We start from the raw sequence: 27,594 nt of genomic DNA on the forward strand, positions 1-27,594 counted from the left end.
TATAGTGAAATATACTATTTTATTGCTGCACACATGCTTACACGTTTCTTCTTAAATATATTGTTGCTCTGATAAATTTTACAGTCTTCTTAATTCAGCAAGTGGCTAGTAGTAAATAAACAGGACAGAGGCAGCAGAACACAAAAAGGACACTGGCAACAGAAGAAAAATTAAAAGGATTTTATTTTGTGATAAAATTATTTGCAGCAAGAATAAAGTGAATTCAAACCTAAGTTTTGACCTGGCTCATCTTAATTAGAGAGCTTGCCTGCATGCTAACCATCTGCTTATGCATGCTTTTTGATAGCCCTGTTTCGCCAGGAGGGATGGGGGGGGGTTAAAGGACCCCGAGTAATTGGACAATCTGACAGAGCTCACAGATGTGACCGCTAAGTGCACGCAGACAGATGAGGCGTTTGCTTGGCAGCCCACGTGGAACTGCGCTCCCGGGGAGGCAGATCAAAAGTCCACACTGACCTTTCCTCCCACGTGTACAACTGCAGCTTCACTTGCTTAAGGATGCAGGAATGGAAGAGCAGCCATGTGGAAAATACTTCCCAGCACCGCTGCCCCTCCTCTGCCTTCCTCCTGCTTTGCCCACTACCAGTGTCCATTTTGCTTCAGCAGCTAAGGCATCTGCAGAGAAAAGCATTAGCACATTCCTCTTTAATCCTGTTGCTGCACCTCGTTCAGTACAAGCAGAAGGCAAAGGCCATGTTCTGTTCCCTGGTGGCTCTGTGCAAGCCTTCTGCAGAGCTGTCACCACCACTGCTGTGGAAAGGCGACTACCGAGATGTCAGATGTTAAATTTATGCAGGAGGAGCAGAGGGGATGTGATAAACTAAACATCCTGCTTATGTTCAGTGTCATCTTCAGCCATAACGGGAGGAGAAATGCACAGGAACTGAAACAGCTGGGTTAAGCTGTTGGTTTCTGCAGCAGGTTTTCATGAGCCTGACACTCCACTGAGTAAGAGAACAGGCAGTTCTGCTTTCACTCCTCTTGCCCCAAAATATATGGGACTTCATAGTCAAGTTTTCTCAATAGCCCTTCCCCTCCTCAATAAGTTGTGCTGGGCTCTTTGGTGGTCCTGCCAAAGCCACACCAAGCTTAGAGAGGGACATGGAGGTACATTCCACAAATCACACAACACACACACAGCTCCATGTCACCACCCCAAAGAGAAGCACGGTGCTGCTGCTCCCTCCTTCCATACAGCAACACATCCCTGCAGGAACACATCTTCTTCCCTCACTCTAAAAAAAAAAAAAAACCCACAAGAACTCCTTGCACTTCCTCACAAGCATTTTGGAACAGAAGAATTAAAGCACGCCCTGCTTGAATAACCCTGCAGCCACCATCCCCTGCCCCAAAGAGACCTGTTCTGCAAGAGAAACCACTTAAACAGAGATGACAAACTGTACAAGCACCTGGGTCCAGTTAAGCCAATGCACCTCATTCCTGCCCCACCAGCTCTGTCCCCAGCTTCTGTTGAGGGCAACTCAATCCTGACATGTGATTTTGCCAAAATCCAGCTTCTCTTGAGTAAAGCAGCAAAATCCTAGCACCGGCTCCTCATTGCAACCAAACCCAGCCTGCCCTTTTAAATTTTTTTTGGGGGGAGGGGCAAGTGATGCCCAAAGCCTGCCCACCTAGATGCAAACAGCTTCAACGTATGCCAGATACAGGCAGACGCTCTCAGCAGGGGCAATAAGGCTGCTGTTCCCACATGGTGTGGGAGCATCAATCCCTTTCCTGCTGAGATTAGCAAAGAAGAGGAAGCCATTCTCCCAGTACATCCACACCTGACACAAGTCCCAGCTAAAGGCTGGATCTCCAAACCCTTTCCTTACCCATGTGAAGCACCACTACCATTACAAAAAACAATACTCTGAAGCTGTGGGGGATCCATGCCCAGTTCCCACCTCAAACACTAAAAGCACACCTGACAGGGATTATTTCAAGCTCTTGCCTCACAAAGTGACCAAAAGGACAAAAAGGACAATACGCATTAGTAGCGGCAGCCCACTGCCTGTGCAAGGTTCTCTATGTGCTTCTCACAACGCCTCTTCTCCCTCCCAACTCGCAGCAAGGCAAAGCATGCCCAGCCTGTGCCTTGGAGACCTGAGACCCTCGTGACATGCCATTCTGGAGATGAACAGCTCTGAGCACAGCCTATTTGGCAAGCCAAGCTTTGTGCAGGGGTACAGCCTGCTGATTAGTGCCAAGGAGAAAGAACATCATTACTCTCATTAGGCGGCTAGGGAGACAACACGAGATAACACGACCTACGGCAGAACACAGATTCAAAAACATTTGTTAGTACAAACAGTGAATTTCCTGAAGAACAATAAAGATACAAAGCCCAAGGCTGAGCAAAGCCAGAGGGTCGATGAGTGGGACAGCTGCCCTGTGAGAGATCCAGAAGGCCCCATTTTCTTTTAAAAAAGTGACTCCTCTTTCCTGACCCACCAGCAAATCAGTTTTCTCTACCACAATAGACAAAAAGAAAGGGAAAAGTGCTGTTTCCAAGAGAGTGTTTCCTTCCCCTGTTAGAGAGAAAAGGGGTGCTATTCCTTTTTCATGTGTTGAAAGCTACTGCTAGGGAAGACCTAGAAATCACTTCAATTTTTTTCATCTAAGAACTAGAATAGCAGGTGAAGACAATGCCTTCCACATAGCCAAGGACTCCTGTGTCACTGTTAGGGAAGCACTGCCCACCTTGGCCAATCTTATAAAGCTGACAGTGAAAGAAGTCACCTCCCTTCCACTGTACTTATTTGGAGAGTTTAATCCAGTTTTCTTCCTCTGCTGGTGGCAATTCAACAAATATCCTGGCGTGAACCAGTTTCACAAGTGTATTGTTGGGCAACAGAACAGGATGGGTCCTAAGACCAGGCGAGTCCCCCAGGACAGCTTCCTTACCACGCCAAGCGGCTTGCAGCCTCCTGTCCCACACTGTATTGTACAAAGGAGCAGCTACTGATTTGGGCTGAGCTGTGGGAGCTACTTCTGAACGTAGAAACAAAAAACAAAATAAAACCAAACACAAACCAGACATGCAAACATCCAGACATAAATAAGTTAAAAAGAAATCATGCCTGAAAGTGGATGGGAAGGAGGACAAAGAAGGGGAAGAGAGACAGTCAGAGACTCTGATGTTCCTGCACTCTGAGCCAGCCCAGTGGGGGCTACACGGGTTGCATATGACAGGAAGGGACTGCACACATCAGCACTCAAGCCCTATACTGGCCAGGAGGTTTTCCAGAGCTTCAAGTTTCTGGTTGGCTTCCTCAATGGCACTGTAAGTCTGCACGTTGCTGGTGATGTGGAAGCGGATGTCATCAACCAGAGGAATGGAGTCCGTCTCCTGCCGTTCCTCCACAGCCTCTGCATTCTCCTTCACAGCAGCCACAAACTCCTCCAACTCCACCAACTGGATGGGGTGGAAAAGAAAACCATTAGGAAGACAGGAATATAGGTAAAGCGATGTATAGGGCTGGGATAATGGGCTCAGCCACTGTTAAGGGATCCCATGGAAGAAAAGGGAATACTAAGTGTACACGGAGACCCAAATCATCTTATGTTTCTTACAGGCACCACTTGGAGATGCCATCCTGCCATTCATTGTATGGAGGCAGTAATACTCCAACAATAAATGGTCACAACTATAAGCAATCTGCACCTCAAACAGCACACTGTAATACCACTAAGCATCCATAGTTCCAGTACTGGGGCACATGAATATACACAACATTCCCTCCAGAAAGCTCCTCAGATGGAACCAGGAGGTGCTGCCAGACACTTTTGGGAAAGGTCTTCCAACAGGCAAGCCAGCAGGTGCTTGTGCCAGTTCAGAGCCAGGAGCCGCAGATGACTCTCTCCCAACCACAGCTCGGTCCCACCACCAACAGCCAACCAGTAGGTCACAGCAAGGCAGCTGCTCTGTTCTGCGCCCAACCTGACAGAATCAGGTCACCCATGAATGATTTTGTATCAAGTTCCCCAGGAACATGTGGTGTGCTGAAGGGTGAGAGGCAGCTTCCGTCTGTCTATGCTACCAAACTGTGCCTGGGCACGGCAGGTTGCTGAGCCCTGCTCTACGCTACACACACTGCCAAAATCTCTCCCTGTTGCCATCACCAGTGCATCTCCACAAGATGCTGGCAGCTGCTGATGTTTGAACAGCTGAGGTGGCTCCATTTGCGCCAACACCCTTCAGAAGGCACATTGCCAATGCTGGGTCCAAGGACTCCCACTCAGGGAGAGAAGGGAATGCAAAGGGAACACACAGGCCCTACCTTGCCTGATTACCACTTGGGATATTCATCAGCTTTCAAACCCTTTTTTCAGAAGACAGAATATGGGTGCACAATGATGTGTCTATTATCCCCAAAGTAAACAATGAACAAAGTAACAGCCCCAGAATCATTTCCTTCACTGTCTTCACATGCCAGAAAGAATTTAATACCTTTCAAACTGCAGATGAAAATGTGAACTGTACAAGCCATTTATAAAGATCTGTCTCAGGATAAAAACACCCCATAGATTCTAGTTTATCCTTCCGTATGGCAACTTTCTCCATGAGTCCTGAAACTGCAAGCTGTAATCACTCAGGATTACACTTAAATGGAGCCCCATAAAGGAAACTTCAGTGTTAGATTCATTACTTCTGGCTGTTCACTGGCCAAATTTCCCCTGTGAAAAACCCTACTGTTAGATTTGTCATCCTGGAGAAGAGTAGAGCTTACACTGATTACTCTATTCTATAGCATTATGCCAGGACAAACTCCCTCCAGCAAACACTGAAAAACAGTTCCTGCACATCCCATTGGGCTCTCCAGGCTGCAGCTGGTGTCTTCAGGCAACACCGTCATTGCTCTGGGCACAGTGGCTGAAAGCTTGGTGAAAGTCACCTGCTCACGGCACTTGCAGAACTTTTTGTATGGGTTTTTCAACTCACAGTCCACAGGGATGTGCTAGACAGCCACCAGCATCTGGCTTACTGCAGCAAGATCAGATACTGCCACACTCCCCATCCTCTGTCCTAATTCACCATGTGCTTTGCTATTTAACTGCTGCTCATTTTCAGGAGTACATTAAACCAGAGAGGGCAACTGTTTATTACAAACCGAAGCACAACTATTAAATCTGTTGTATCTATGGCTCAATGTGCAGTTAACATTTACAGGCACATGTGGGAAGTACAGTGGGGAGCATTCCTGCTACCTTCTCGATGATCTTTGCCATGTACTCCGTGCACTGGTCCTCCAGCCGGGTCAGCTGGAACAGCTTTGCGATCCTCCAGATGCTGACAATGTTGTCCTCATCCAGGATCTGAGCCAAGGTCCTGCCGCAAAGGCGCTTGAGCCCCGGCAGCAGGTACATGTCTGCCACGCACAGCACGTCGTAGGCGTTTTCCGGGGACAGCTGGCAACGGAAAGAGGGGAATTATGATCCAGTCCTACCCGCTTCAGTTGTCTCTGGCAAACTGCCGCCTTCCCTTGTGTTTCAGCAGAGATTTGCTGAAGTGTTGTCTGGTCCATTACTGGACAAGTGTTAACGGTACTATGAAGAAACAGAAGCTGAATCTTTCAGGGCAGGTTCTTCCACTCAGTTACCACAGAGGAGTTTAAAATGCTGCAGAGGCAGCTTGCTCAGCACAAAGCAAGAAGCTTGCCATGCTGCGGCTAACCCCTCTAGCTAAGCACAAAGCAATGCTGAAACACTGAAGTGCAGCTGAAAGCTGGCTGCTAAAAAATGTTCAGTGTGGCAGCAGGAGATAGCTTTTACCAGAGGTATTGAAAGCCCTTCAAAGAGACAAACTGAACAGGCTGGCAGGATAGAGCACCTTGTCCCCACTAGGACTTTTCCTCCCATTTTGTACTGCTGGAGTTACATTTTGTGAAAAACGTGCAAAATTCTCTTAAGTTCCTTCCTCAATCTGCTTCTGCTAACTCAGCCAGCACAACCTCTTTGGCACAGGGATATATACAAGGACAGAAAATTGCACCCCAAATAAACTGTAGGTGAGGCCCAACTAGGTAAGGAACAAGTGATCTGAGGGTATGAAATGCTGTAGATAATGTTGGAGAGACACCACCTCCAGCTTCACTCAATCTCTTCCCCCTGGCTGGGCAAATGCTATTTTAGTCAGCCATCTGCGTCACTAACCTGGAACTAGAGCCTCTCTCCACACAGCTCTGTTCCTCCGAATGTGAAGTGCAAAGAGCACAGTTACCCACATCCATTTCAACAGCGAATCTGCAGGATGCAGCATACCCTGGCAGCGAAGTTGAGATCTTGCATCTAGAGACCATCTCGAGACCATGCCACCCACACTGGTCTAGACTGAGGAATGGTAACTCCGGTGTAGCGTGGTCCGCTGCCCTGATAACTGGTCAGCAACAAAAACACTTCTGTCCACATCTACACATGTGGTTGCTCACTCTGACAACTGCAAAAGGCTGATTATTTCTTCCCCTACAGCTGTCCACACCAGTGTTTGGAGAGACTGCTCACAGCAAATGTCTCAGCTGTGTAACACCCTGCAACAGCTGTGCAAAGGATGTGAGATGCATTAGAGGCATGCCATGAACGCTATAGTATCACAGCGGTGTAACAAAGCTCTTGGGGTTGATTAATCAAGTGCTGCTTTGTCCTTCCATAAGCTCCAAGAACTTCATGAGTTGGAGGTGTCTGAGTCAGTACTATTGATGGCAGCAGCTCCCAAATGCTTGATCAGGGACAAACGTGGCAAACATTCCTCCAAAAGCTCCCCTTGAGGCCACACAAAAACTGCGACCAGCAACTTCTCTTTATGCCTGGAACTCTTTCTGTCCTCTGCACGCACTCTTCCCTCCAACTGCAAGCATTGTCCCTACTAGATGGTAAAGAGAAATAAATCCTTCGGAAAAAGAGAAGTGGAATTGGGAGTGCTGACTCGTGGCTGGAGAAACCCAGGGCAGGGAGAACAACCCAGATATAAGTATGGAACGTGAGCTATATTCCTGTTTTCCTGACCATTTTTTCCTGGTAGTTTGTCACGACAAATGAAGTCTCTGCAGAAGCTCATCTTGGCTGCTCAGTTTGAAATGCAAACTAGTTTCTGAGATGGTACCATCCTGCATGGAAAACATTTGAGCAAGATGCTTTCAACTCCTCCTGCTCCAAGTCCAGACAGGGCAGCTGAGGCACCCCTTGGAAAGGGACGGCTGCTTGTGAAACATCACGAGGACTGCAAGCAGATTGGAAAAGAGCAAGGGAACAGGGTCATGCTGCAATGCAGTCACAAGGTCAGGAGGGTCTTCACAACCCCAACGTGCTTTTTTCCTTCTCTGCCTGCCCTTTCAGCATACGAGGGAAGAGTGCAGACAAGTGAAGCATCTGCTCTCTGGCATACCAATGGCAATCCTGGCCTTGCTGCCTGCTAAATACATCTCTCCCTGCTGCTACCCGGAGGTGAAGAGATCAGCAGAAGCAAGGTCACAGCTGTGTGCACTCTCTGTATGTGGCACCTAACCCACAAATACTGCTTGGGAAAAGTGACAATGGCAGGTGCAGCAGCATCTCTGATCACTGCTCTAATGCCAGAATGTGTTTTGGCATCTTGTAGCTAGATGTGCTGAAAGTATTTGCCACAAAACCAAAGCAGGAAGCTGCTTAAATGCTGAGATTTGCTGCACCTTCCATTAGGCTGAAAAATAGGTGGGCAGGGCCACTTGGTTACTGCTTGCGATAGTGAGCACAGCAAGGCGTTGGTCTCCCAGTGGAACCTTTGCCCATCCCAGCAATAAACAACAGTGGAAATAATGACTTGCTGCAAATGGAAAAGTGGGCTATGATGCCAAGAGTAAATAAGCAGAATCTCTCAACCTTCCCAGATCTCCAAATGTGTTCAATCTGCCATCTACTGGCAGCTGCTCACCTTAACCTTCCACAGAGCCCAAGAGGGAAATTTGCAAAGCTCTGCATTTATCATGCCAACAAACAATGTGTAATCGAATTTCCAGATTTTTGTTTGGACTAGAGATTTGCTTCCCAAATGTCATGCACATAAACTAGATCCCTGCCTGGCCAAAGGCAAGTCGCAGTATTTGGGTTCTTGAGACAGAAGTGAGATAGCAGAGTAGGGCAGTGGGATTTAGGAAGTCACACACACACAGTCCCCTCCAGATGCTGCAGGAAAACACAGTGCTGAACACCTCCAGAATTAAGTAGCACAGGAGGAAAGGCTCCATGTCTGTCCTCACCTCTGTATCATCACTGTAGATGTAGTAGAGGACCCGGATGAAGATGTCTTCTGAGATGTTATGGAGAGTCACCACGGGGATGCTGGGCTGTGTCTGCAGCTCCTCACTCTCACTGAAATGGTCTTCAAGAAGGGCTTTGAAATAATCACTGCGACCACAGAAAAATGCCTGGAGAGGGAAGAAAGACCAAAACACTAGCATCTTTCTCATTGCATCAAGCCAAACGGCACTACCAACCAGTTGTCAGAGCAGTTCAAAGATATTTCGGAAGTTCAGACTGTGTAACTCTGATTCTCCCTATATTTTGATGCTGCATCTCCAACATTGTTCATACCTTATTGCTATCCATGTCTACCCTCAGAATCGAAAAAAACAATTTGTAAACTTAAGAGATTCAGAAGTAGCATGGTAGTAGGGCAGGAGTTTGAGTTGAGGTTGGATCTCAAAATCCATTCTTACTGCTGTTTACTTGCAGATCAAACTCCTCTCTCCAGACACTGACCTTACAAGCCAGTGGTAGGAGATTTTGCAGCTGTGAATATTGTAGATGAATCCATATGCTTATCTCCTTACCTCTGAAAGAAAATCAGCCTTTGCTGTTTTGTTAAGGCTTTAAATATAGTTTCCAGCTGCAGTAAGACTTTTGGTTTTCCAGCTGATGAGGCAAAATTGCCCCTGCAGAACATATCCAGCCCTGGATGAGCGGAGGACAGGTAAACTAGACTCACGGCAGAAAGGGAGGAGAATGAAGCGTAACACAAGCACGTACCTTATGGCACAAAAAGTTGTAATCTGCCACCCGGAAACACACGTCGGGACAACTGTCAAAGTTATCGGTGCTGTCAAACGGCAACTCCCCAAAACCTACCTGGGAAGAGAAACCAGAAAACCCTACCTTTAATATTTGTGCTTTAAATACGTTTAAGGTCTCAAGTTTGGACTTCTGGGTCCTCCCAGAAGCAACCATCTATCCGTTCCCTCAGCACAGTGCAGAGTACCAGAGATGCTCTGAGCACAGATTTCAGTGTGAGGAGCTGGAGTCCTTGCACTTCTGATAGAGATACTCCTGCTACAAGGTACAGCTGCCGCCCTTATCGATGGAAACTCCCTGACCCTCCAGACAACTCTGGAAAGCACTTCTGTGCCTCCTAACAAGGCAGATAACCAACTGGAGGTGAAGTTTACTTCATGCAGTGGGTATCATAAGCATACTGCAGCTTAGGACTAGCCCTTTACTGTGTAGGTGTAGTAACGTATTGATTACATAGATGTATATACCAGTTCGAAATGGTTTGACTACAATTACTGCCTCACTTGAATAATCCAACATTTCTAAAGCACATTTTAAATTTCTCATTTGATTTGCAGCCAAAGATAGTGTTGTTGCAGTATTAATATTCTAGCGAATTATTTTAACACCAACACACCTCCTCCCAGTCCCACATGCCAACAAAGACAGCGCACACACACACACAAAAATCCGTTTGCCTTATGTTATTTTAAAGTGATACTTGCAAATATTTTCACTTTTACCTTATCCTATATGCAGGGTTATTCAATTGCAGCACAAATTTTGTATTCACAGTCATGTAACCAAGACAATTAATCTCTAGAAACACAAGTTTCCCCTGGTTCTTGCTTTCCAAACATTTTCCCCTTAGCTGCCTGGGATGAGGAGTTTATTAGCAGTGTCTCTCATCCAGGAAAGTTACATCCCAGGTTTGCACCTGAGAAAACCCTGGGCTAACTGTGAAGATCAGTCTCCCAGTTGCAGACTACCTAAGCACCATTTCCAACACACCTGCCTCCATCCTAACTGAAAGCAGCTGACTTGCAGCTCTACTGAGGAGCCAGATGACTCCTCCCTCCCAAACTAACCAAAGACCCAGTCTGCCATACACTAGGTCAGTGCATTTGGCCAAGCTCAGTTCCCATGCAGTGAGCTTTCTCTCACAAACAGGTTCTAGGATGTGGCATGGCACCAAGATGGCAAAAGCTAACACCACCAGCGAACATGGCAATCTGGACCTACTTGCCAGGCTCTCTGTCTGTCCACAGCAACATCTGGCAGCTTCTGGTTCCTAATCACAGGAGAGTAAGCTCAGTGACACAAATTGTGCGCATGGCTGTCACAGTAATGTTGCCTCTCCACAGCACCTCTCCCCTGTGAGTCCTTCCCCATCAGGGAACTCCTCTCCCAGAAGAGAGGCAGCAATTCTCTAGGCTGCTGTTTTGTTGTTATCTGTGTCACATGTTTCAAGGCAATGAACAAATTCCAGTCTGTGATCTGCAGCCACGCTCTCTGTGGCATCCCATTACAAACACCAGTAGTCATGATCCAACTGCCCGCTCTGTTTGCCTTGCTGCTATCCCCACCCTACGCCCACAGCCTCCATGTCCTCTCCTAGAAATTCTGATATGACTTTCGAGGATACAACTTTGCAGGCACATTACAGGTAAAACAAACCTAGAAACAGGCTTTGATAAGATGCCACTCTTTGTAGCACAGGAATTTTAATTTATAAACTCTGCATCTCTTACATGCATCCCCTTCTTTGCTCCTTTTTCTTTGTCCAAAAGCAAATCTTTAAAAGGAATACATTCCTCTGGAAAGGACATGGGAGTTTTATTTGTCTCAGAGTTTGTCCCCTGAATTACAAACTCCTCCGGGCTCAATTTCCTGCTTCTGGCCTTGCCTCGTCCCTGCAGCGATGCTCAGGTTTACAAGGTCATTTCCAGTTCCTACTACAAAAGCAGATCCATGTCTTTGTCTCCCCTATTCAGTATGAAGTGGCTTTGCAGAATTTTCCCTTTTACTCCCCTTTTAAGTCTCTACTACTTCTACTCTCCTCCCTTGTCACGCTTGAGGAATTTAATCTCCCTTTCAGGGTCTCCCTGCAGAAAATCAGCTTTTTCCTGCCACCTCCCTATTCAGTCAACCTCCTCAGCATACCTCTGTCCAGGCAAAGCACAGCTGCTAAAGTTCAGTGTGTTGCACACACAGGCTGGCCTACGAGGTGCAAACACTGTCACAATAACTCATTCACCATACAGAAATATTTTAACACCTCTACAGTATAAGACCGCTTGAATATTCACAGGATCTTCCAGTCATCACATGTGGAGCAAGTCTTTGCTGCTACAAATTTGCTATTAGTGCTTAAACAGAAATGTTGCTGGAGGCAAAAACATACAAAACAAATCAGTGGCAGTAATTTGTACCTTGGCCAGAATATCTCATCAAGAAAATTGTAAATAAATTACAACACAAAATACAGGGGTTAGTGACGGAAGAGAAGATTACCAGCCCATAACCAGATGCAAGTAGATTGGATTAAAAAAAAAAAAAAAAAAAATTGGAAGCATGTTGTTAATCTGCCTGTGCCAAATGGGCAAAGCAAAACACAGGAATAACTGCCACGGACTACCACATTACACAGGTGCAGAAACTGACACGATGGAACCCATCTACATGTTTCCAACTGTTCTTTCTATGCATTACAAGATTCAGCTTTACCCTAAAAGTGACAAATGGTCACATTTTTTTGCAGCTACAGCAAATGTTAATACAGATGGAGAGAACAGTGTTTATTTCATGGCAAACTCTGATCCTTTTAAGTCTGATTTCATCTTGGTTTGGAAAGTAAGATTTCAGTTAAAAGGTAATGAAAAAACAGCTACAAGGAAAAGATGCACCTACAGTCTCATACACCAGAAGCCCTGGAGTCTCTAACTCAGAAATCACCTGGCAGACACGAGATGAAAAGCTAGGCAGACAGACGGTGGAAAGTCACATCGTTTTTGACAGTTATTGCCTGGCTTTTGATGGTTACTTTACTTAAATCTGTCACCGCTAAATTCTATTGCAAAACACCAAAGCAGCAGCTCTTGTGGTCAGAGAAATTCTGCCCATTACTAGCTCAACACAAAATAGAGACAACAACCACACTTTTGAAAACAAACACTGAAAGAGCAAAGGCTTTCAAGTATAAACCAGAATGAGAAAGAAGATACTAACATTATAGATGTGTTTAAGAGTTCAAAGAATTGAAAGTTCTCACTCTAAAAATTGATCATGAACTGTGATTGGATACAAATATTAACATTATCTCAGTCATATAGCATATTACTGAACTATGAAATTGGGATGCACAGCTTTGTGTATCATTCAAATATCAATATCACATAATTACATACAAATTATGTGTTTATAGCGAAACAGCACATGGTACACATGCCAATTTCATGTAATACGGCACCACCTGACACGCAGCAGCTCAGAATGTCTCTTGTCAAACTCCGATCATTACCTGGAATGCCATCAAGAAATTCTGGCTTTTACCCTAAAGCCTAATACCAATTTTGTTCTGCCTAAACTGGGAAAAAAAGTATGTTTCTCTCAAGCACACAGATGTTTGTATGTGGCTATGCAGCTGTCCCTGACATTTTAGGTTACATAGTTTTTATACTGTTCCTTGTATGGCATCAAACCCTGTAAGAACGAGGATGTGCGATTCCTGCGGCTCAGAACAAAGATGCCTAATTCACAAAATTTAACCATTTGCAAACATTAGGATGAGATATAAATGGCAATAGGCTGAAGAGCTTTGTTCATATATTCTTTGTAAGGCAGAAGAAAAAAAAAAGACCTAGAGAGAGGAAATGGGAATCTTTTAGAATTTATCAGTCTTAAACAAAGCACCCACGTTTGTGCGTGGCACACAAATTCTCCAGTGAACAGGCGTGTGCCCATGCCCTCGTCTCTTTTACAGCCATAGCAAGTCTAATGCTGCTGCAACTGCCTTCCTTCTGATCTATGAACACAGCAAGAAAACCACAGCTCACAGAGGCATTCTCAGTGCTGTCAGATGATTATATTATTTCAAGTTTCATCTTTTCCTTCCAGCTCCTATTCTGCATGAAAGAATTAAAAGGGAAGTGTTTCTAACGCTTGAGAAGGAAAGCTGAACCTAATAGGAGCATGCCATCAAGGTGTGGGAACAAGTAACCAAACAGAAAGCACTCCTTTTACTTGTGAAGCGACTTAAAATTTATGTAAATCTCACTCTTTCGAGGCCCACGATACTTTTTTTTAATTCTTGAGGAGGTAAATCTGAGGCTTACTTATAGTATCACCTCTCTTTAAAGCCTGCAAACATACAGAAAAACATATTGAAAGCCACAAATAAATGCAGTTATTTGGGGAGGCAGGTTTCTGCATTGGCAGATGGAAACTTGATGGAGAAAAAACTCCCTCTATAAAGTACTCAGAGAAATATGTCTGTCAAAATCCAGCACAAAAAGTGCTGGTTTGTTACAGGTAAGAAACCTTATCCACGCACACACCTGCTCTCTGCGCCAGGCAGGTCTATACAGCAGGGGACAAAAAGAAAAAAGGCAATAAACTTTGCTACATCACTCACTCATAAAACCTCTGGGCAGAGCAGCAACCTAAAATGAGTTCCTGTTATTAAATTCAGTGGCTGGTATGAGAAAGAGGGAAAAAAAGGACAGACATTAGAGTAAAGTGAATCTGCTGATACTACAGAAAACAGATGCAGAGAGAATGAAGACCACTAATATTTATCCTGTTCTCCTGCAACTGGGAGTGAAGATCCACTTATACGAACCTGACTAGTAATACTGATGGTATTTTAACACAATGATCATCATCTTGTGGTCCATGGGCTATTTCTAAGGGTCCACAAGATGTAGTTATGAAAAGCAAATCTGTTGGCAAACAAGTTAAATTCGCTTCAGAGGGACTCAAAGTTCTGCTGGAAATATTTTCTGGCTTGAAAGCACCTCTCCACTGCAGGGCGTCAGTTCCTAACAAGCAAGCCCTGCAAGCCATCTTCCATCTATATGTCCCTTCGAGTACCAATGCCTGCTGATAAAATATTTCTGCTATTCAAGAAGGACGGCAGGGAAAAAGAGCTGGAGGCCAACGCTTGTCCCATTGTAGTCAATGGGGAAATCACCAACCGTATGGCAAGGGTTTTGTTTACCAAGATCCCTGCTGGGGGAAAAATCCAAGGGAAAGGACCAGCACTGACAGCCTCATTAAACGGTTTTACAGCATTTCCAAGCAATAAAAACGTTTCAGCATTTGGAGCACCAGCAAACAAGCAAGCGCTATGCTCAAATGGAGAGAACGCAACTGAACACACGTGAGCACATATCAAAGCCCTGCAGAGACCAGAAGTAGTACAAACGCTCCCTACCCGCAGTTCGGCTGGCAGGGCGCAGTCTGCTAGAAGAGCCAGATCTTCCTGCAGCCGGCAGTTACCTGTGGGCTCAATCGTCAGCACTTTCACACAGGTCCCTGGCTTGGAAGAGACTGGAAGAAGCAAAAAAAAAAAAAAAACACAACAAAAGAGCAGAGATGCCTAAATTCCTCTACAAACATTCTCTCCCATTTAGAGAAAAGAAATACGCTCCAGAAACAAACAAACAACAACAACAAAAAAGTATTATTGCTGTTTAGCTTTTACTGCAAAACACAGATGATTTTTGTACATAAACACACATACAGCACCTCTCAGTACAGCTGGTAAGCAGGGCTGGAAGGGGACACGTATATTGTTGTCTCTCCTCAAGCCTCCACTTAATTCCTAGTGCTGGAATATCAACCACAGCAAACACAAAGTTGCCACGGGCACGTTTCAAGCCCAGCTTGCTCAGCCATTACAGTTGAGGACCGTTGATCAGGCTGCTCTGATCCCAGTAGGAGCCGCCCATACAATGCTTTCCCCAGCCGACCACACCCACCAGTGACAGTGTCACCTAAGGCAAAGCCCATGCCAGGGAGTATTTAGTTAAAATAAAGCTGCTTCCATGCCTCTTCTCCTCTGTCACGTGCTCTCATGGGTCCCACTTCAGCTGTGCCATTCTAATTTCACTCCAGGGAACAAAGGGATTTAGTCTTGTTTAGGTAACAAGCTCTGTGCACCCGAGTCTGTCCTCTACTCTCTACCTGTAGATCCTCAAAGCACAAAGACCCCCAAAACATCTAGACTCCTCTGTGTGCTTGTGTTCTTTGCAAATGTTAAATAAGCATCACTACCACCAGAGACCAAATAAACCATAGAGAGATGGCAACTTCATTTGCCTTTCTCAGACCTAGCGCGTCTTCTTGTCTTGCCCTATCAGCCTACGCAATTAAACAGCCTAATAAAGGGGAAGCAAAATACACGATCATACTTTTGTAGTCTTGCTATGACCAGAGTTGCTGTGGAGCTCACTGAAGCCAATCTCCAAACTTAAACAAGCAACAGCCCAAAGTATACCCAGCTGTTGTGTTACAATACTGCTGCCAGCACAGCCTTCCCTCTTTCTGGCCACCTCCCTCCCACAGTTCACTCCCTCAGGTTTGTTTTCAGCTCAGCACGCGTTGGGGTGAGAACTGGAGCAGGTAAGATATTCAAAAGGCCTTGGCATATAAGGAAGCATGTGAAAAAAAACAAACAATGGAGTACCACTGGAAAATGCAAAGTCGTGGTGAGGAAGGCTCAAGATGCTGTTGGGAGCGAGAGAGATGCAGTTAACTCTCAAGGACAAAAGAGTTAAGCGGCCCCATGCTGAAGCGTTCAGAAGAATTTCTGACGAGCATGATTCACTGCATTAAAACCCCTCACAGGTGAATGACGCCACCTTGAGACCTCATTTTTCCTGACATTTTGTGCAATATTTCATGAGCTCCATCAGATGACTCCATTGGGCCGTGGGCGAAACAAGACCATGATGTGCCTCAAAACAAGTTCTCCACCCCCTCCTCCACGTTACTTCAGATATGCCACCACTGCACCTCAAATAGGCTGAACATCCCAGAAAGATACAGGAAAGGGAAGGATAATCTACCAATAAAAGACAGTCAGATACCACCATTGCTACACACGGAGCTGCCCCAGCAAGGACACAGGCTGCTCTATTAGCACTGAACGCTGCCTTCAGAGAGATGTCTTCCAGGGCAAATAAGCCAAGAGGATACCTGGCACCAACAGAAACAAGACTGAGTGCATTTTCTCAGAGAGCTCTGTCCACTTACAGACCAGCATCAGAGAAGGAAATTTCTCACTGTGCAATTAGAAATTCTTTACGGCAGAGAGAATCATTTATATTCGTGTAGTGCCTTTTATAACAGTCGCCAAATCAATCAGGCTCTGTAAGTGCTAATGGACCCAGCAAGTTTTAAGCAGTAGTCAAGGGAAAGAGTTCTTCTCTTGGGATCTACAAAGCATCTGTGCACTTTCACAGCGACGTGAAAGAACAGGGATTTGTCTGAGAAGCACATCTATCATGAGACAGTTCAGACACTGCATCTCTCAAACCCTAGAGCACAGTATTTGCTATCACAAGTAACTCCTAACAGAAACAATTAAAAAAAAATTAAATCATTTATTTTCAAATATCTCCAGTTCTAAAGGAAGTCTTATGGCTTAATCTGGACAGACCCTCTCTGAGCTCTTCCAAACGCTGCAGAATTTTTCCTTGTAGAATTTTTCCTTTCCAATATACACGTGGGGGAAAATACACAAGCATTCACACTGAAGTCTGTCTCAGGTGCAACAGAAGGCACTGGGTCATCCTCTTCAGGGTTTTCCTGAACTGTCTGTGCACGACAAGATACTAAGCGCTTTTGAAATGCTGATTAGCTCTAGATAATGGGATTGCAGAGACTGCAGTTATCCACTGGAGCTGCACTGGATGGGGTTCATGTTGTTTTATTAGGCGTATTTCAACTTTGTAATACAGATGCAAGACATGACCCTGCTCTGCAGACCCAAATCTACTGTTTATTCCACAGAAAGCACTTTGAATAAGCAGAGATTCCTGAACACTAGAAGGAACAGCAATGCTTTGTCAAGTGCCAGACAGGACGTGATCCAAGATCTTTCCCAATTTGTAACTTCTGTATTTTTTATATATATTATTTTCTGGAAAATCAAGTTTTCCTGGCTTCCATATAAGATCTCATATAAGAAACAAAAATCTAACAGATCTAGCAGCAGTTCTCTCTATTCACTTGAAACCAACCTCTCATAAATAAAATCAAACCTACTACTTCCATCAGTGCTTTACAGTACCCATTAATTATGTCTTCTGCCAGGCCTTAGGAATGAAGACAACTGTTCCCTCCCAAAGAAAATAGAAATTAAATTATTTGTCTGGTGCCATCCAGTAAGTTTGTATCATCATGTTTAAAAGTGGAGCTTGTATCTGAAACTCCCAATCAACCTGAAACGTTGCTTCGCCACTTTCCATTTTTGAAACCCACCAAGAAGTCAGTATTTTTGCAGTTCATGAATTTAACCACTGGACTTCATGACCCTTAACTTGCCAATGACATACTATGCAACGGCTTCAGACAGCTACCAAACTATCCACCTTATTTTCCTTATTTTCCACAATCTAATATGAGATTTTTAACTCAATGTATTAAAGTGGAATGGTCACCTCCAGGGTCTCAGCTGGACCCTGGGAGAAAAAAAAAAAAAAGGAAAAAAAAAAGAGAAAACAAGGAAGGGGGGGATGAAGTATCTCCAGCATCTCACTGAATTATTCTGATATCAAAAGATGCCACAAGATCATTGTTACCTCATTGTTCAAGTAGTTTTTATTTTCCAGCGATAGTATTCACCAGCGCTCCCCTTTTCCACCACTTATTTAATACATGAACTGATAGCTTGCACTACTTGTAGCAAGAAACCAAGAAATGCATTTCTCATTTCTTCAGATGTATGCTTGTGTTTGTGCTTACACAGCTGAGGTTACGACTTAGGATACAGTTTTCATGATATAAGGACTGCCACCCTGGTCTGCATGGGAACAGCTGTACTGTGGTAACCTGCCACCCCACCACCAAGCAATTGCACATGCCTAAGGGGAGACATACCTATAGTAATACCTTCCACACAATCTGCAGATGAGAAATTTATTGCACCAGAAGTATTGCCTCTATTTGTTGAGCCCTGCAACTTCAGGAAGCTGAATAATTAGAACTCATAACTTAAAAGGGAAAGGTGGAATACCTACACCCTTACCTCTCAGATCGAGGAAGAAGATGCTATTGACTTAGAAGCTACAGACTAGATTCTCTTCTCAAACCAAAATTAACTTAACTGAAAGGGTTAACTCAGAGCATTAAATGAGAATCAGATGTTTTCAGCCTGAAGGTTTTGTTAACAAGTAATTTTTTTCACTTAATGCTTAACACTGCTTTGCCCTACTTGTGCTTAACAAGTGTCCTTTAGCTTGAACTAAGGAGATAAATGATAAACTCCAACTGTTGTTTTTCATGCAACAAGCTGATGTCATGACTAGAACACATGCTCTTTGGATAACAAAAGCCCTTAAATAGAGGATTGCATCATTTAAGGTTTGGCACATACACGTTATAAATACACACATGCTTGCAAAAATACTTCTCTGCTTTTAAAAAAGTGTTATATCTCTCCCTGCATCCATTTTGAGCCAATTATCAAATGTCTTACTTTGGTTAGGGGTCAGATAAATGGAGAAAAAAAATTTTAATTGTACATATTCTATCTCCCCAGGGACTTAAACAAGCTCTCTGCTGAAAGGCACTTCTCAACACACCCCACAGTGCTCCACTGAATGTCTGGCAACCACAGCAAAGTCCTGCTGCCATGGCTGTTCTACTATGATGAAAACATTCACTATAAATTATAAACATGCACATGTCAGAAACCACTACAGCTGCCCTACAGAGAGACCATGACTGAAAACTATCATGCAAACATTGAAATTCCACCATAGAATAATTCTCTGGAAGCCCCAAGAGCACCATCAAACATCCACCATCACACCTTCCTCTTTCTCCCTGAAACAACACACAGGCACAGAGAGACAACAGAAGTAAAATGCTTACCAAATTCATAGACTTTTTTACATTTGGTCTCCAAATCATCTATGAGGTCCTGCAGCCGACACTGCTTGGCTAACCTCTTGCAATCATTTACATATTCTACGTCGATATCAAGACGACCTGCCAAGAAGACAGACAGTCAGCTTTTTTAACCCATACCACTTAAGTTTAAAAATGGAAAAAAATAAACATTGAAGACTTTCAAGGCAGAAAAATTCAGTAATTAGGCACATTGCTGGACTTTTCAGCATCCAGTTACAACTCTAGTCCAAGAAGCTAAGATGTGGTGCCCCACTATCCACCACTTCGATGAATCTCAGTTTGGCATCTGACTCACATTCCCACCTACCGTGGTCTACCGTAACAGCTTTATTCAAGAGGCCAAAGACCAAACAGGCTTATATAAAAGATTTCTAATTCCCTCAGAAAAGAAAAAAAAGAGCAGCACAACAGCAGAACGCATGACTGTCACCACTGGCTGTCTAGCTTAGGATGAGACAAGTCTTTAGGCCCATGAGCTGTCATCCCAGAATCTTTTACCATCACTGAAAACGTGGCAAGGATTATTTCAGAAAACACTGGACTGGGGAAGGAGAGCCTTGAAGATAAAGTTATTTTCTGGCACCACCTCCTGGCTTGAAATAGTTCAGCACTTAGCATGCCTACAATATAACATTTGGCATTTTCCTAGAAGGTTTAGGATCAACTTCTGTTCAGAAAAAAATATTAGAAAGTAGTCAAAGCATTCAGCACACACTGCTCAGGTCTGCCAGACTGAAAATGTCCTACGTGTGAGCCTGGCTTTTCACCAGCTTAGGGGATTGTTATCCCAGATAACAGATTTACCTTCCTTAAGTTAAAAATACATTCTCCACATCCATCCAACCAATCAACTTAAGTTGATTATTTTTTCTAATTGACTCTATAGTTATTGGCAAGACAACAACTGGAAAAAGGTACAAACAACTTGGAAGAGCCAGGGATTGCTCACATTCTCCCCTTCTGCCAGCAGAGAGGATGTGTTGGCGACTCCTGTGCCCAAACACAGCTGTCTGCAAGCCTGTGCCACCCAAACAGCGCTATGCCAGAGACACAGACAGCTGCCCACAGCCATGCATGCATACACTAGACAGAAAGTTATTTACCTGTGTACAGATACTGCAGAAGAGAGCCAAAGGCTGCTGGATTAATCTAAAATAAAACATGAGAAAGTTACCTTTGTAATTTCCAGGAACTTAATAATAAGCTTGAAACTTGCCTGAATACAAGCATGATCCTGAACAACTTGAAAAAAAATCCACTTAAATAGCAACTCAGACACTGCACCCAATTTCCTTGCTCCTCATGTAACTAATGCTGCCACTCCACCTGGCTCACACAGCTCTTTAAATGTAATGGTACTAATCCACGTGCCTGGGGACAGGACCTGACTGATGGAGGTGCTCCAAAGACACAGTTATAACACAGGCTCTGTAAAATCCAGTCTTTCATTGGTTGTAAACACTTCCAACCCTTCTTCTTAATTTGAGAGGAAAGCCATGTTCTTGTACAAAGAGAAAGGAGACATTAAGTAACGTCCAGAGAAACTGGCAGTATGTTTGTCCTGAGAGGTTTTGCACAGCCTCAATCAAGCTATAGAAACATACGCCAGAGAACTGGCGGTTAATGGATGGAATGCACTTACGGCCTATTTAATTCTTGCTGCAAAGGCAACAAAAGGGACTCAATTAGTGCCAATTATGGACGTGATGCCCTCGCTACAGACCACCTGTCCAGCAAGAATTAGACAGATTCAACTCATCCCACAGCCATGATGCAGCTGGCAGATGGTAACAGCTACCTGCCACTGTGATTAATTAAGATATGTTTGACCCTGTGACAGAGGAAACAAAGGGGAAGTACACAGTGCAGCCCTTTTGATAGCTGAATAAGGTGCTGGTTTACTGCATAAAGTGCGTTCAAAAACCCCTCTCCTTGACTAGGGTCATTCTGAGCTCCAGGAGCTATTCACTGTGGAAGTTAACCCTCAGACTGTTCTTGTTACTCACTTCTCTCACACAGTTGAAACAGAAAAAGAAACGAAATAGCTGGAAGCACAGCCTTGCTCACCAGTGGGTGCTTCAACACTATCACGTTCTTCCCCTTCCATTTGGTCTCAAACATTTCCGCAAAGTAGGCGCTGCGAGCGCTGAGAATGCAGCGGTGGGCACAGAAGGATTTGCCATGGACAATGAAAACGATGTCGCTTTGGTAACCCTGCTCCAGCAACCTGTAAGGAACAAAGGGAGGGGAGATTCACTGGAGAATGAGAAAGGAAAGAATGGAGTGAAGCCAGTGGGGGACGTGGTACAATTAGGTGTAAATGAACAAATATCTCTGGTCATCGCAGTCTCTCCCTGCCCAGTTAGAAGGCCAGTATGGGGGATGGTACTTCACATACTAGACTGGGATCTCCCACTCCCTCCAATGACTCCAAGAAGTTTTGTTAGTGCAAGAAGGAGACTGGAGAATGAAACCTTCCTGCCTCGGGTAAACGCCTGAACACAGGGAACAGATTTTAAAGAGGAACTACCTGCCCCCAAACACATCTCTAAAGGTTAATCCTGCTTTTATATTGTCAGGTGACAAAAACCCCTACAGAAGCAGACACTTTCAAAAAGAATTACCCCACTACAAAGTAAGGTGCAACTTTCCTGCTCTCTGGGTGCACACTTTAATTGTTCAGCAAATAGGAGAGGACCTGATGTCATCCACCCTCAGAAGAAGGAAGGATGTTACAGGCATGAAATGCAGGCAATTACCACATCAGGGACTAAGCCTTGTTTATGATTGCATGCCCATACCCTCAATCTTTTAAAAGGAAAAAAACAAGATTGCAAATTCTAGTTTACAGCAATCATCACCAGTGTTTCCTAAAGCCCATCACCCCTTGCGTACATATCCTCACAAACATCCTCAAGAGGTCAAATCAGGCAGACATCGGGCATCATACACCTTCTAGAGAGCAGGACTGGTGCACAGAAAGGTGCGGTGTCACGCAAGGAGATGATGTCAGAGCAGGGTCTTGAATGTTGATCTCAATCTCCTGCCACAAGAACAACCTTCCTACTAGCATCTTGCTGAAAACAAAACAGCAGCAGTTAGGTGTTTATTTTTTTGCCCCCTACTCTTGCCTTTTGTTTCAGTTTTAATGCAAGGTCTGTTCAGAATAAGAAGCAGAACACAGCACATTTTAGTTTTCATGTGCACTCAACCCTGCCACAAACTCAGCAGGACAGTGAAAAATCACCCTGCAATATTCTACTTCCCTGAAAGGCAGAATGTGATTTTACTTAGACAAATGAGTTTTCTTCTTCCTCTCTTTCCCCACAGCTTCAGAAATTAGGACTCTGTAGTAATGGGAAAGTTGTCAGATCTTTCTAGGACTTATTTGCTCTCCAATTTTGAAGATACAGATGCAGAAACCCTGTTTATTTTTTTCTGGGGTTTTTTTGTTTGGTTTGGGTTTTTGTGGGTTTGTTTTGTTTTGTTTTGTTTTTTTATTAAGTCATTGACACTATTCCTCTGCTCCGACAGCAAGTCATGTTTCTTCTCAAGCTCTAGGCTAAGACTACAAAGTATTACAGACAACGTTCAGAAACATCTTAAAATTGACACATTTTAATGAACAACAGAAAGAACTGAGCACTGTCCCTATAAGTCAGTTTGAGGCTTCTTAAAGTGCTCTGTCTCAGAAATGAGACACCTTTTATCACTGCTAGAGACCTTGGCTCGCAGGCCTAAAACTTAATTTCAGTTGACATATTATCCTAAATTGCTGAAGTGGTTTTAGGGATCGGATTTTGGTTTGATAGTCAAGAATCACAGTCTAAAGCTTCTGCATTAGAAAGATCAGCTTTCTGTTGGCTCTGGAGTCTGCACCTAAGTCACTGGAGGCTACACTTTTAATGCACACGTAGCTGGAAGTTATTCCTTAGGGCACAAAGGAACATCCCTTAGGAAGCTCTCCATGCCCAGGAACGAGATAGAGGACTGATCAATTGCCTTTCAAATCTGCCCTTGACAGAGAGCTTGGACATCCAGGTTACAGCTAAGGAAGGATGACAGAACGTGTTGCATTGCATGTGGAGCTGCCTCATCTGCTTACCGCTGCAGGAAGACATCATAGTAGTCTCTCTTCATGCACTTTGCCGTGATCTGTTTGTACTCCTTCAGCAGATGTCGGATGGCATCGCTCAAAGCTCCATACAAACAACGCTCCCCATCAAAAGTGTTTGCCTCACATTTCGCTCCTGCAAAATGATCACAGGTACAGGCCAGCAGGCAGTTACATCTCTCAAATGTCCCTGAATGGTCACTAAACTTTTGGCTGGTGACACATTTGACTGTGATCCCCTGCGCTACTGAGCATATTTACAAAAACTAAGCTCCCCTTACATGTGTATAACCTAAAGCTGTTCTCCCACAGCAAAACCCCTTTCTGAAGAAGTCATGACTCATTTAAACTGACCCTGGTAATAAGCCTCTCAGCATGGCTCCAGCAGAGTACGGTCACTTATTGGACTTTCAACAGCTCCTCCTAAAAGGCATTTCTGCCTTGCACAAGGCAAGGGATGCCTCTTTAGGTTAGACTCTGCTAGAAATTTGGTAGGCACTTGCATTTTACTATTTTAGAGTTACACAAGTAGTTGATTAAGACGCTCTGAAAGCAGTGGAAGACAAACATTTTGAGATCTGACTCTGCACTGTAATTCCTCTGCCAGAACACAGATCATCACCAGTAACTAAGGGAATTTGGGTGCTGGGAACCAGATGGGCAGGCACTTTGCCTGGAGAGTTTGTCTTGCTTTGTTTGAGGTTAGTAAAAGTAAAAGCTCTTGCATTTCATCTTTAAGTCCTGTTTACAAAGCAAGGCTATCAGAAGAGTACAAGAAAGTTTTACGCAGACAGTTCTTCAGATGAAGTACAATTCTTCTACCAGCATACTCCAAACAGCTACACGCCCTTGCAAAACATCAGCTGTGATTTCAGAAAGTTGTGCTGCCTTGAGTCATCAGAGAAAGTCTCCCTGTAGCAAATTCAAGCAGCAAATGGCCTGCAAAAGGGACCACGAAAGTGTGTCCAGGGCTCCCACAGCAGCCTGAGATCGCTGATCAGATAGTTGGTTGTAACAGAAGAAGTTTCCACGAGGGACAGCTGGAAGGATATACAATCCCTCCAGATTAGTATGGAGAAAGATATTGCACCCATAACCAAGATACTTTTGCTCACCATTGGCTAGAAGATAGCGTACAAGCTCCTCATGTCCACAGAGGCAAGCATAATACCTGACAACAACAAGAGAAAGAAAATTAGAGATACAGTAGGAAGCACAATTCAGTGTTTGGGCACACTGACCTCAGGCATGCAGACCTCAGCACTGAGCCAACCCTGATAAGCTTAGAAGATGACTCCTTACAGGAGTGAGGAGTTACTACCGAACAGGCATAGAAGTCTGACCCCAGCAAGAGGCTAAATGGGATCTGTTCCCAGCACTCCTAGGCTCCGCTGTCCTGCAAGGAGATCTCAAGGTCCCAGTCTGGGTACAGCATCTTCTATTGCACCACTAGCTGCCAAATCCATCCTCCGTCTTTTTAATGGAGTACATTTCATGGGCACTCAGCAATTCCAGAATTCTCAAAAACACACCTTTCTCCTTCTATTGTCTGACTGCTGCAGCACCCACACTGGATATACAGCAAATCCACCCCTCAAAACCCTCCTTACAATGAGTCTCATTTTCTCTTTCACAGTCTAAGCCTTCCACAATTCTCTTTCACAAGGACCTCAAATTTTCCTACAAACTAGAAGAATCCTTTAACCTGCACTGCAGCAGGCAAATATTAGTCTACCTTTACTTTGGGAAGTTATTCTACAGACATTACTGCAGATGTCTAAATGCATTTTGGAATTGCTATGTGGGAGGTAAAAAGTTCACACCACCCTCCTCAGCACCAGCGTGGGGATTCCTCACTACCAACTGCGTGTTCACAGCCTTGCCAGACAGACTGTGATCCCACAGTGACCTGGCATTTCATTAAGCCAAGCCTTCACCTGAAAAGACATGCTAGAATGCCATAGACTTTAAGGAGGGGAAAAGCCTAACCAGGCCAGGAACAGACTGCTTAATCCAGGTAATTTGATCACAAAATTAACCACTCTTCTGAGCAGTACTACAGCAAGTGTCAGTCAGATGGGAGGAGAAAGACATATTTAGCACAGCACCAGCAGAAATGTGTAGCCAGATCTCCCAAAAAGCACAACCTGAGACGTTTTGTAACAGTGCTCCTAGCTACTGATGCATAGAGAGCAAAAGAGCTGTGAAAGCCCTCCCCTCCCGCCCAGCCAGCGCTCTAGGCTGCAGGACTCACAGAGGTGTACTGTCCCATTTATCACGGACATTAATTTCCACATCTCGCTGTTCAAGAAGGTATCTGGAAGAAAAGAGAGAGCAAAGTTATAAATGCAGCTGCTCACTCAGTCACATTCTCCTCTTTCGAAAGATCTAACAGTAACTTCCAAAGGTATGACAAAATCTTGCATTTGACTCGGGAGCTGTCAGCTATGGCTGACGGAGCATCAAGCAAATCCTCAACCCAAAGAACAGCGTTCTGCACCACAGCTTGACAGCTCCGTTCAATCTTAAGTGGTGCACATGGGGAAAGAGGGGAATCAAACCCACCTCCTGCTGACCCCTAAACAGGGCAGGAACCACAAAAGAAGCCTGAGCACTTCAGCTGTACCTTCACATTCTCCTGCGATGCCCTGATGCTTACAAATAAGTGGTCAATTTTACAAGGCCAGGTCTGGACTCCCACACTGCTTGTGGCTTTTCATGCCACAAGTAAAAACATCAGTGTCACTCTGAACTACTCTTAATTCCTGCCACTTCTTTGTCCTGCACGTTTAGGCTATATCAAATGCTGCCAATGCTCCCTCTCTGGCACCTCTAGAAGCCAGCCTTTGCCTTGCACACAAACCCCCTACACAGCCTGGCTCTTGTTATACACTGTCCCCAGCTACTGGAACAACCATCAGTCCCCCCTTTCACTCCCGCCTTCTTTTCTGCCTCAAACATCAGCTTCCTCTGACCACATTCAAAATCTCACTCAGCTCAGCTCAGCTCCATGTGGTCAACTTGTCTCCTCTGCTTTGAGAGCATTCCCAGACTGATCATTTCTCTACTATCACTTCTACACTGGCCATCTTAAACCTCTGCAAGGTCACCTGCAGGGCCCCTCCTTCTGCAGTAAACCTGCAATTTACTGCTTGCAATAAATTAATCTAACATGAATACACAACTGATAACAGTGTTCCCCAGACTTCGTCCATCTGCCTTCTCATCCTTCATTAGCAAGCACCTTGAAACAGACGGGCTCTGTGATCATCTGGGAGGATTCCCATGTCGGAGCTGGAGGAATCAAGTAGGATGAAAAGGAGAAGAACAGTCTTAGAGTCAAACGAGGAAACGCAGTGGCAGAGTCTGTCATAAACTCTGGGCCTGTGCGTTACAACATCCCTGCAGACAACATGCCCATCCCATTCCTGATCAGAAACCGCTGCAGCTAAGCCACACTGCTCCAGCATGAGCAAGGAGACTCGACCTGAAATGTATCAGCCCGGTGCTTCTCGGAGATACTACCACCCTCTACAGCACAAGGCGTCCAAATATGCCCACAACGATTACTTTCCAGAGATCTAGCTTCCTACCAACGCAAATACAGTTTCCAACGGTACAGAAAGCAGCCGAAGACACTTTTGCAAGGACACCTGCCATGGACAGCATTCGAACCCGTGAAGCACGCAATAACCATCTGATAGGCAGATGCCTGAATTTTAAGGAAAGAAGGAAACACCACAGCAAGGACTCGGTGTGTTCCCAGTTCCCTGGGGGGAAAAGCAAGGCGCGTTTATTTATAAAGAAACACACTCTCCTTTTCACGTCCCAGTTACCTCCCGGCCCCGCGGCTGCCCTAGAGAGACCCAAGGCAGCGAGAGGCCGCTAAGCCGGGCGGAGCCCGGGCCGGGCCAGGCTTTTGGTAAACGCGACCCGGCCCCGGGGCGGCCGCAGGGCCTTAACGCGGCACGGCGAGGCCAGGCTGCGCCCCGCCAGCCCCGGCCCCGCTCCCCCCGCACGGTTAAAGGCAGCGGCTGACGGGGGACCGAACCCGGGAACTGCCCCTCCCCGCCCCGGGCCCGGCAGCGCGGCCCCGGCCCGGCCCGGCTCACCGCACACGGCTCACGTCTCCCTTCTTGCAGCTGGTGAACAGGTCGCTGGTGTCCATGGCCGGGGCAGGCCGCGAGGCGGCGGCGCCGCATTGACGCGGAGAGCGAGGGCAGCCGCAAGGGACCGGGCCGGGCCGGGCCGGGCCGAGCCGGGGGAAGGGGCCGGAGGGGCAGCGGCTGCAGGACGGA

The 27,594-nt window shown here is 45.2% G+C and overlaps 1 protein-coding gene across 2 annotated transcripts; it reads right to left on the reverse strand.

Annotated features, from left to right (window-relative positions):
• ABTB1 (ankyrin repeat and BTB domain containing 1) lies at positions 1-27,594 on the reverse strand. Of its 2 annotated transcripts, none has more exons than XM_086755316.1 (12): positions 27,409-27,594; positions 25,551-25,613; positions 24,412-24,467; positions 23,288-23,432; positions 21,250-21,409; positions 20,286-20,331; positions 19,144-19,260; positions 14,477-14,592; positions 9,022-9,120; positions 8,253-8,420; positions 5,230-5,430; positions 1-3,436 (listed from the first exon to the last, which is right to left on the reverse strand). In XM_086755316.1, exons 1-12 carry the CDS (start codon positions 27,462-27,464, stop codon positions 3,230-3,232), a joined length of 1,434 nt encoding a protein of 477 aa, XP_086611442.1. In that variant the 5' UTR covers positions 27,465-27,594; the 3' UTR covers positions 1-3,229. The 2 variants fall into 2 exon arrangements, with proteins under 2 accessions (XP_086611442.1, XP_086611443.1); XM_086755317.1 differs by lacking the exon at positions 27,409-27,594 and adding an exon at positions 26,541-26,633.

The sequence above is a fragment of the Chlamydotis macqueenii genome, chromosome 10 (genome assembly GCF_036417535.1).
Source record: "Chlamydotis macqueenii isolate bChlMac1 chromosome 10, bChlMac1.mat, whole genome shotgun sequence".
NCBI classification, from domain to species: domain Eukaryota; kingdom Metazoa; phylum Chordata; class Aves; order Otidiformes; family Otididae; genus Chlamydotis; species Chlamydotis macqueenii.